The 11,606-nt window shown below is 37.9% G+C and overlaps 1 protein-coding gene across 1 annotated transcript; it reads right to left on the reverse strand.

The window, feature by feature from the left end:
* Positions 1 to 9,782: 9,782 nt before the first annotated feature.
* On the reverse strand, positions 9,783 to 10,808 carry LOC110585299 (olfactory receptor 11G2-like). Its single transcript, XM_021695514.2, has one exon. The coding sequence runs from the start codon at positions 10,710 to 10,712 to the stop codon at positions 9,783 to 9,785; it is 930 nt and encodes a 309-aa protein (XP_021551189.1). The 5' UTR covers positions 10,713 to 10,808.
* Between the last annotated feature and the right edge of the window lie 798 nt (positions 10,809 to 11,606).

The raw sequence follows: 11,606 nt of genomic DNA on the forward strand, positions 1-11,606 counted from the left end.
AATAAATAAATTTAAAAAAAAAAAAAAAGAAAGGATGCTGTACTTTGTCAAATGCTTTTTCTGCACCTATTGAGAGGATCATATGGTTCTTGTTCTTTCTTTTATTAATGTATTGTATCATATTGATTGATTTGCAGATGTTGAACCAACCTTGCAGCCCAGGGATAAATCCCACTGGGTCGTGGTGAAGAATCCTTTTAATGGACTGTTGGATCCTATTGGCTAGTATTTTGGTGAGAATTTTTGCATTCATGTTCATCAGGGATATTGGTCTGTAATTCTCCTTTTTGATGGGATCTTTGTCTGGTTTGGGGATCAAGGTAATGGTGGCCTCATAAAACGAGTTTGGAAGTTTTCCTTCCATTTCTATTTTTTGGAACAGTTTCAGAAGAACAGGTATTAATTCTTCTTTAAATGTTTGGTAGAATTCCCCTGGGAAGCCATCTGGCCCTGGGCTTTTGTTTGTTGGGAGATTTTTGATTACTGCTTCAATTTCCTTAGTGGTTATAGTCTGTTCTGGTTTTCTATTTCTTCCTGGTTCAGTTTTGGTAGTTGATACATCTCTAGGAATGCATCCATTTCTTCCAGATTATCTAATTTGCTGGCATATAGTTGCTCATAATATATTCTTAAAATTGTTTGTATTTCTTTGGTGTTGGTTGTGATCTCTCCTCTTTCATTCATGATTTTATTTATTTGGGTCCTTTCTCTTTTTGGTAAGTCTGGCCATGGGTTTATCAATCTTATTAATTCTTTCAAAGAACTAGCTCCTAGTTTCATTGATCTGTTCTACTGTTCTTTTGGTTTCTATTTCATAGAAATTGAAGCAGTAATCAAAATCAATATTTCTTGTAGGGCTGGTTTTGTGTTTGCAAATTCCTTTAGTTTTTGTTTGTCCTAGAAGATTTTTATCTCTCCTTCTATTTTCAGTGACAGCCTAGCTGGATATAGTATTCTTGGCTGCATTTTTTTCTCATTTATTGCTCTTAAGATACCATGCCACTCCTTTCTGGCCTGTGGATAGGTCTGTTGCCAATCTAATGTTTCTACCATTGTAGGTTACAGATCTCTTATCCCAAGCTGCTTTTCAGGATTTTCTCTTTGTCTCTGAGACTCATAAGTTTTACTATTAGATGTCGGGGTGAGGGGCACCTGGGTGGCTCAGTCATTAAGTGTTTGCCTTCAGCTCAGGTCATGATCCCAGGGTCCTGGGATCGAGCCCCGCATCGGGATCCCTGCTCAGTGGGAAGCCTGCTTCTCCCTCTCCCACTCCCCCTGCTTGTGTTCCCTTTTTCACTGTGTCTCTCTCTGTCAAATAAATAAATAAAATCTTAAAAAAAAATGTTGGGGTGTTGACCTATTTTTATTGATTTTGAGGGAGGTTCTCTATGCCTCCTGGATTTTGACTTCCCCAAATTAGGGAAGTTCTCTGCTATAATTTGCTCCAATATATCTTCTGCCCCTCTCTCTCTTTCATCTTCTGGGGTCCCAATTATTTTAATATTGTTTCGTCTTATGGTATCACTTATCTCTCGAATTCTGCCCTCGTGATCTAGTAGTTGTTTATCTCTCTTTTTCTCAGCTTCTTGATTGCCATCATTTGGTCTTCTTTATCACTAATTCTCTCTTCTGCCTCATTTATCCTAGCAGTTAGGGCCTCCATTTTTGATTGCACCTCATTAATAGCCTTTTTGATTTCAACTTGGTTCGATGTTAGCTCTTTTATTTCTCCAGAAAGGGTTTCTCTAATAACTTCCATGCTTTTTTCAAGCCCAGCTTTTTTCAAGCCCAGTATCTTTAAAATCATCATTCTGAACTCTAGTTCTGACATCTTACTAATGTCATTATTGATTAGGTCCCTGGCAGTTGGTACTGCCTCTTGTTCTTTTTTTGGGGGTGATTTTTTTCTGTCTTGTCATTTTGTCCAGAGGAGAATAGATGAATGAGAGAACAAACTGCTAACAGGGTAAAAATGACCCCAGAAAAATATACACTAAACAAATCAGAAGAGACCTGAAACTGGGGGAAAAGAAATGGAAAGAAAGAAAAAAGAAAAAAAAAGAAAAGAAAAAGAAAAAAAATCAGAATATGATCAAATATGATCAGGTTGGTGCATAGATCAGTGCCACACACTAGATTTTGGGTTACTTGGGTCTGTTAGAAGAAAGTGTGTCCCAAAATTTTAAAGAAAGAAAAACTTATATATGTACAAAATAAGGGTAAATACAATGAAGGGATGGAATATGACTGTAAAGATGAAAATTATAGAAGATTTTATAAAAGGAATTCATAAGATAAGTTGGTTGAAAAAAGAAGGAAGAGGATAAAAAAAAAGGGGAGAGAATGTGATCAGGCAGGAGACTAGAACAAAGCCATACACTAGAGATTTAGGGTATATTTTAATCTGTTAGAAGAAACTATCTCAAAATTTTAAAGAGAGAACAACTTATATATATATGCCAAAAATACGGGTAACTACTATGAAGGGATACAATATGACTCTAAAAATGAAAAATAAAAATGTTTTTTTAAAAAAAGGGATTGATAAGATGTTGGTTGAAAAAGGGAAAAAGAAAAATTCAAAAAAAAAACAGTTAAAAAAATTAACTTTGAAAGACTAAAGAATCATGGTAAAAAAGCCATGAATTCTGTGTGCAGTATTCCCTTAGCGCTGGAGTTCTGCCATTCTCATTGATCGGTAAACTTGGTCTTGGCTGGCTGTTCTCGCTGATCTTTTGGGGAGGGGCCTGTTGCCGTGGTTTCGAAATGTCTTTGCCGGAGGCAGAATTGCCCCACCCTTGCCCAGTCTGGTCTAAGTAATCTGCTCGGGTTTGCTCTCGGGAGCTTTTGTTCCCTGCAAGCTTTCTGTACAGCTTTCGAGGACGAGAGTGAAAATGGTGGCCTCCCAATCTCCGCCCTGGAGGAGCCGAGAACTTGGGGCCCCGCTTCTCAGTGAGCCCCCAGAGAAAAGCCGTCAGTCACTCCTGTCTGCCCGGTCTCAGGCCGCACTCCGTGCTCACCCGGCCTGTGACCGAGCATTTCTGTCTCTGCCCCATGACCCTGTGTGGAGTCTCCAAACCCAGCAGATCCCTGCGGTGTGCTCCCTTGCCTCTCCTCCTGGGGGAAGAAGGTGAGTCTCCCCGGATCTGCCGCTTGTTGGGTCCCTGCTGGAGGAGCAGTGGCCCGACTGTACCCTGGATCACGGTTTATGGCAACCCCGAGCTGAGAGCCCGTGCCTTGGCTCCGTCTCTGCAGCCAGCTTCCCCGCTCCGATCCCTGGGAGCTCTGCCGCACTCAGAGCTCGGTCTTTCTGTGACCCCGAGGGTCCTGAGACCACACTGTCCCGTGAGGGTTCCACCCCCTGCTTAGCCACTGGAGTTATGTCCCTCAGCAGAGCAGACTTCTAAAAGTTCCGATTTTGTGCTCCGTGGCTCTATCACTTGCCAGTAGTGGCCGACGGAGGCCCCCTCCCCCCACTGTCTATCCTCCCGAATATCGCCTCGGATTCACTTTTCTGCACATCCTACCTTCCAGAAAGTGGTCGCTTTTCTGTTCAGAGAGTTGTTGCTATTCTTTTCTTTGATCTCCTGTTGAGTTTGTAGGTGTTCAGAATGGTTTGATCCCTATCCAGCTGAATTCCTGGAACCAGATGAAATTTAGGTCTCCTACTCCTCCGCCATCCTGCTCCTCCCCTCTGCCCATTTTTAATCATATTATTTTTATTTATTTTTTGGTATTGAGTTGTGTAAGTTCTCTCTAAATTTTGGATATTAACCCCTTATGTAATATATCATTTGCAAACGGCAAATATCTTCTTCCATTCAGTAGGTTGCCTTTTTGTCTTATTGATGGTTTCCTTCATCAATGTGCAATGTGCAAAGCTTTTAATTTTGGTATAGTCCCACTAGTTTGATTTTGCTTTTGTTTCTCTTGCCTTAGAAAACATATCTAGAAAAATGTTTCTATGGCTGATGTCAAATAAATTACTGGCTATGTTTTCCTTTAGGATTTTTATGGCTTCAGGTCTCACATAGGTATTTAATCCATTTTGAGTTTATTTTTTTGTATATGGTGTTAGAAAGTAGTCCAGTTTTATTCTTTTGCCTGTAGCTATCCAGGTTTACCAGCACCATTTACTGAAGAGACTTTCTTTCCCCATTGCATATTTTTGTCTTGTCATAGATTAATTGACATAGAGCATGGGTTTATTTTTGGGCTCTCTGTTCTGTTGATCTATGTGTCCATTTTTGTGCCAGTACGATACTGTGTTTGTTTGTTTGTTTCTTTTGAGAGAGAGTGAGTGAGTGAGAGGGGGAGAGGGAGAGAGAGGATCTTGAGCAGCCTCCATGCCTAGCATTCTTTTTGGAGTCTGATGTAGCACTCCATTCTCATGACCCTGAGATCATGACCTGAGCTGAAATCAAGAATTGAACACTTAACCCACTGAGCCACCCAGGCGCCCCTGTGCCAATACCATACTGTTTGGATTACTACAGGTTTGTGCTATATCTTGAAATCAGGAATTGTGATACCTCCAGCTTTGTTTTTCTTTCTTAGGATTGCTTTGGCTATTTGGAGTCTTTGTGGTTCCATACAAACTTCAGGATTATTTGTTGTAGTTCTGTGAAAAATGTTTTTGGTATTTTGATAGGGATTGAATCTATAGATTGCTTTGGGTAGTATGGACATTTTAACAATATTAATTCTTCCAAAACATGAGCATGGAATATCTCTCCATTTTATTTATTTATTAAAAATTTTATTTTCGTTTGTTGGTCAGAGAGAGCAAGCACAAGCAGGAGGGAGCAGCAGGCAGAGGGAGAAGCAGGCTCCCCACTGAGCAGGGAACCTGATGTGCGACTTGATCCCAGGACCAAAGGCAGATGCTTAACCAACTGAGCCACCCAGGCATCCCTATCTTTCCATTTATTTATGTCATCTTCAATTTCTTTCATGAATGTTTTATAATTTTCAGAGTACAGGTCTTTCTCCTCTTTAGTGATGTTTATTTCTAGGTTGTTTGTTTGTTTGGTTTTTTTTTTCAGTGTAACTTTAATTTGGATTGTTTTCTTAATTTCTCTTTCTATTCCTTCATTATTAGTATATAGAAACACAATTGATTCTTCAGTGTTCGTTTTGTGTCCTGAAAATTTACTGAATTCATTTATTTGAATAATTTTTTGGTGGCATCTTTAGGGTTTTCAATGCATTGTATCATGTCATCTGCAAATAGTAACAGTTTATGTTCTTCCTTACCAATATGGATGCCTTTTATTAGAAGCACTTTTGTTTTGTAACCTGAGGTGTACTTGCCAAAAGAAAATGCCCTATGATTAGCTATGCTTAAATCTTCTTTCACATGACACAAATCTATGCTTGGACACATGTTACTTCTCATGATCTTTCATGATATTTAGTCTTTCCCCTTTTGTTGCACTTGTACCATTTAATAAAAAGAAAACACTTGCAATTGTATTATGCATCTCTACTATGAGACTGTGAGCCCTATGAGGGAAGAAAATGTCTCTTATGTACTTATGTATCAAATTTATTTCCTGGTTCAATGTCTGGTATTGTAGGTGCTCGGCAACAAAAACAAGAGTATATAGTTGAACAGTGAGAGGGAGGATGTCTAAATATAAATGTGATACAGTAGTTACAGTTTGTCACAGTATATTTGTAGAAGCTCTAAGAGGAAAAAGACATATCTCATATTTTCTATGAAGTGCCAGAAAGTCAGAGTGAAAAAATGTTAAGATGTTCTTTGGACTCATCTTCAACTTTTTGTTTTGTTTTGTTTTTTTGTTTTTTTTTTGTTTTGTTTTGTTTTTTTCATCTTCAACTTTTTAATAAATGAATAGGCTCCTAAGAACTCCTAGAGTTGTTGAGGGGGATGGGGGAATGATTTTCTAGATCTAATTATTAGAAAATTCCTCTAGAAAGTTATTCTTTGTTTAAAAACAACTGTATTATTATTTATTTTAAAAACTTTAAAAATTAAATTATTTAAATGAATTAAATAAATTTTTAATAAATAATACATAATATTTAACTGAGGGTTCTAGAGGGGAGGGGGGTGGGAGGAGGGGTTAGCCCCGTGATGGGTATTAAGGAGGGCACGTACTGCATGGAGCACTGGGTGTTATACGAAAACAATGAATCATGGATCACCACATTAAAAACTAATGATGTATTGTACAGTAACTAACATAACATAATAAAATAAAAATTTAAATAAATTTCAAAATTTATTTTTAAATAAACAATACAGGCATATACCAAAGAATTTAAAGAGTTCAAAAGGGTGTATGAAGCAAACACCTCTTTTACTCTCTTGTTCCTCAGACACCAAATTCTCCTCACCTGAAGCAATCCCTCTTATCAGTTTCTGGATCCCTTTCAGGAGATAGTCTATACATTTACATGAAAGGTAGTTACACTCAGCTACTTGCCTTGCTTTCTTCACTCAACAGTATATCTTGGATGTCACCTATACTTCAAAAATAATAATAAGTACCAAAATATAATATATATTGGAGATATTATATAACATTACATATAGAACTACTTCACATTCTATAAGATTGAAGACAGTTTTCCATTGTATGACTGAACCACAGCTTATTTAACTTCTTCTTAACAGCTTAAGAAGCTGTTCAAGAAGCTGTTCAAGCTTCTTGAACAGCTTATTTAGTCTTCTATTAATAGGAACTGACATTTTTCTCAACATTTTGCTATTACAGCAATACTGCAATGAATATTTTTATATTTTCACCATTTCCCACATGTGTGAGAATATCTGTAGACTGAGTACCTTAGAAGTTGGATTGCTGGGTTACAGGGTGTATGACTTCTAAATTTTGATCAAAGTTGCCTAATTGTCCTGTATAGAGCTTGTAAAATTTATTCTCCCACAAGCAAGTGTGAGGGAAGCCATTTCATTATCCTCAACCACACAGTGGTTATCAAACTGCTTGATCTTTGTTGCTCCGATGGGTTAAAAATGAGATACCATTATAAGCTTATTCTACCTTTATCTTTTTATGAATGAATTAGGGCTCTTTCCATATGTTTAAGAATCTTTTCTGCATATTTTCTATATCCTTTTGCTTATTTTCCTATTGAGATATTGTTCTGTTCTCCTATTCATAGAGTTTTATGTATAGTAAGGAAGCATACATTGTTTAACTGGCAGATGATTGGGACTTCCTAAATTATTGATGGGAAAATAATTGAAAAGTCCTAAAGATAGAAATACAGGATTAGTTGGTAACAAAAAAGCAACTTGGGCTAGTGAAAAGGGTAGCGGATAGGAAATTTTTGTTTTTTACCATTAAAGTTATTATCCTCAACATGCCACTGCTGATTCCCAACCTTTATTTTCTTCATCTGCAGATCAGATTGCTGAACTGGTAAAGACATTTCAATATTAAGATGACCTTTCATTTAGGACCTAGGAGGGAGTTCAAGGAGAACTAGTCCAAGTGACTAATATAACTCCTGGGTAAATATATTTACTGATCTACAATCGCTGAGCACCTCCTATACAGAAAAAAAAAAAAAAAAAAGCCTGAATCTGTTCTCTGTGGTTCTGGTATTACCTCTTATTTTACGGTAAGCAGGACTCCCCCGCCCCCACTTCTCCTTGGGAATCTGGAGCTGCTTGCAATAAAAAGAAAAGCAGGTCTGTATCCCAAACTTGTGTTTATGTCAGTCCCTATATCCACTGGTCTCTGATTTGTCTCTGCATTTTTGCATGGTTTTTCTACAAGATGATCTTCGGAAAGTGAAGGAAGTGAGACCATGTGGAATTTAATGCAATTAAAGCAATAGAAAAGAATTTCTGGTTTTGTCATGACTAAGCAGCTTGTATTAAACTAAGCTTTCCACCAAAAGTAACCATAAAATCTGGACAGAATACATAACACAATCATTTGAAGGCACTGGAGAACAGTCGACACAGACATGACTTCAGAGACTACAATTCCAAGAAGGGAAGAACAAGGAAATGAGTTCTACATTCACCTTGGGTACCTTTTCTTGAGGATATTTGACAGTTCACTGGGTGGGGGCAATATGGGGATATGGAGACATGTGGGAAAGAATGGAGGGAAGGAAGAATAAAGTCTCAGCAGAAAGCAGTAATTTCACTGATCTGAGAAGATAAAGGATTTGGTGTTTGTGGCTGCTAGAGAAGCTGGAGTTTGAGAAACAAATCCTGGAGAGAGGAGAACCACAAAGAAGTGAGACTCAAAATATGAATGCAATATTCCTTCAAGGCATTTATTGATTGTTAATCCATTAACGGGCATGATGAGATTTCAAGAAATCTAGCAGAAAGCAAAACTGGGAGTTTAAAGAACTGAGCAGAGGTTTCAGGAACATGGGGTTCAAGGAGTACAGAAATAGGAAGTCAGGGTGCCCTAAAGTGGAGGGGCCCTGAAAACAGTCCAGGCTTGCAGACAGACTCAGAAGACTGTGTTCCTAGAGTATGAGTCACATTCCAGGAATAAAGGCAAAACTGGCCTAGGCTATTTTTATACTTAAATTATAGTCCTTAAATAAAATCAAAATGATCTGCCTCTACTTTCTTTACTGCTACAAGAAAACTTTTGTTGATTTACCACACTTGTTGTCTTCACAATTTTTGAAATATAATGTTTAGCTTCAATTTAAAAAATTGCATGCTAAGGAACAAGACAAATGATCAAGAACCAGGGGAAGAAATAAACAACAGTCACATGCTTACAGGTGCTTAAGGTTTTTGGTCAGTACTATGATGAATAATTTTTGGGAGCAAATTACTTTTTTTTTTTTTTTGATGCTCAACATCTCTAATCATCAGGGACAATGCAAATCAAAACCACAATGAGATATCACCTCACATCTGCCAGAATGGCTAAAATCAAAAACACAAGAAACAAGTGTTGGCAAGGATGTGAAGAAAAAGGAACCCTTGTGCACTATTGGCAGGAATGCAAACTGGTGCACCTACTGTGGAAGATAGTATGGAGGTTCCTCAAAAAATTAAAAATAGAAATACCATATGATCCAGTAATTCCACTACTGGATATTTAACCAGGGGAAACAAAAACACTAACTCAAAAAGATATACACATCCCTATGTTTATTGCAGCATTATTTACAACAGCTAAGACATGCAAGCAACCCAAGTGACCAACAACAGACAAATGGATAAGGAAAATATACATAATGGAATATTACACAGCCACAGGAAAGGGTGAGATCTTGCCATTTGAGAAAACACGGATGGACCTAGAGGGTATTTTGCTAAGTGAAATATGTCAGAGAAAGAGAAAATGCCATATGATTGCACTCATAAATGGTATTTTAAATGAATAAACAAAAAGCAGAACCAGACCTATAAATATAGAGAACAAACTAATGGTTGCCAGTGAGGAGCAGAGTGGGGGTTGGACAAAATGGGTGAAGAAGAGAGGGAGATACAGGCCTCCAATTATTGCAGTGAGTAAGTCACATGAATAAAAAGCCAGAGCATAAGGAATACAATCAATGATAATGTAATAACGATGTAATGAGAGAGATGGTAGCTATATTTGTGGTGAACATAGCATAATGTATAAGCTTGTCAAACTGCTGAGTTGTATACCTGAAACTAGTGTAATATGGTGTGTCGACTATGCTCAAATGAAAAAAAACTAGTTTTTTTAACCTGAAAATAAGTTAAATACAATTTTTGCAAATAAGTTAAATATAATATTGGGCTCTAATTTCCCAAGAGCCTTTTTGATTAACATGTTTTATATTCCCAGAAGTTTATGTAAGGCATTTTTCATATCTTTGTTCCTAAGACTATATATCACAGGATTAAGGAGTGGAGTCACGACAGAATAAAAAAGAGTCACAATCTTCTGTGTTTCAGCTTTATGCTCAGATGTTAGGTTCCCATACATGATCAGCACTGAGCCATAGAACAGTGAAACCACAGCCAGATGAGACCCACAGGTGGAGAAGGCCTTTCTTTTCCCAGCTGCTGAAGGGACTTGCAATACTGCTCTTAAGATCAAAGTATAGGATCCCGTGAAGAAGAGAAAGAGAATGACAAGGGGCAGAAGACTTAAAGTGGAGAAGACAAGCTCTACCACAGTTTTTTTGCAAGTGAGTGCTTGAAGAGGACCTGGATCACACAGGAAGTGGTCAATGATCCTGGATCCACAGAAGGACATTTGGGAAATGACGATGATGGGAATCAAGTACCAGAAGAAACCAAGTACCCAACAACTGACCACAAGATTGGTGCAGAGACATCCTGTCATAGTGGTTGGATAACGTAGAGGCCGGCAGATGGCAAGGTACCGATCAAATGCCATAATAGCCAAGAAAAAGCATTCCGTAGAACCCAAGGAGAAGAAAAAGTAGAACTGGAGAAAGCACCCAGAGAAGATGACCTTGGTGTCAGAGAGGAAGTTGGCCAACATGTTGGGGACAGTGGAGGTGACATACCAGATCTCTAGGAAGGAGAAGTTGGCGAGGAGGATGTACATGGGAGTGTGGAGTCTCTGATCCCAGTACACAGCACAGATGATAGACCCATTGCCCATGAGGGTCAGGAGGTAGACAACAGAGAAGAGCAGAAAGAGGAGGATCTGCCCTTCCCTGGGGCAAGGGAAGCCCAGGAGGATGAAGCCAGCGATGGTCCTGGAGGTGTTGAGGGTGTTGGAGATTTTCATGGGTCTGGGAGCTGTGAAAAGACCATCAGATTATTGAGTGACAGTGTAAAGACAGATGGGGACCCAGATTATATTTAAACCATCTTGGGGAAGAAAATAAAGACCTATATGTTAATAGTTACTTTTTTTCTTTGAAACTGAAATATTGACCTGAGTTGCTTTTATTCTAATTGACTTTTTCACTGTGAACTCAAGATAACTTTGGTTAGAATTGATAAGGTCTTGAAGGAGAGTGTTGTAGAGGTGTTTTAAGATTATATTAGACCTTATATTTAATGGAGTTTCTATCTACCTACCTACCTACCCTCACAAAAATGGAATTTTTTCTATTTTCAGAAGAGGTGACATCATTGCAGTTGTGGCAGAAACTGCATCAAACTATTTATTACATAACACAAACTTGGAACTTTTTTGGAATTCTTTTACATGATTTTTGAAACTGGCCTTATTTAAAACCAAGTGATTAACTTAATTTAACAATATTACACACCAATTTTATGTGTAAAACAGTCAAGCCAACTGGAGGGAATTAGCCTTAGTTTCTGTTGTGTTAAAACAGCAATTGTAGCCATCCACAGTTGACCAGGGCGAGAGAATTGTTAATGAGCCATGTAGAAACAGGTCTGTGCTTACCTGAAAAATATGAATTTGCCCAGTTTACAGTTATGGATATAATTCTATTCCAATAATATAAACTATGGATATTATTAATAACATGGAATTCTAAATAGTGGTGGATTTGTAGGGGATGCAAAGCTAAAACTTTGCCCCATCCCTCAGTAACTGCTTAGGATGATCTCAAGGCAGAGTGGCTTTTAAAGGTTGAATATTACATACAATGCTTTTCTTTTGTTCTAAATGAGTTAGAATACCTTTGTTAATCATTTATGCACT

This window comes from Neomonachus schauinslandi, chromosome 9, assembly GCF_002201575.2.
Source record: "Neomonachus schauinslandi chromosome 9, ASM220157v2, whole genome shotgun sequence".
In the NCBI taxonomy this organism is placed as follows: Eukaryota; Metazoa; Chordata; class Mammalia; order Carnivora; family Phocidae; genus Neomonachus; species Neomonachus schauinslandi.

What these genes read in the sequence shown, in the direction of transcription:
- LOC110585299 (XM_021695514.2), bottom strand. Translation starts at nt 10,712, where the DNA reads ATGAAAATCTCCAACACCCTCAACACCTCCAGGACCATCGCTGGCTTC.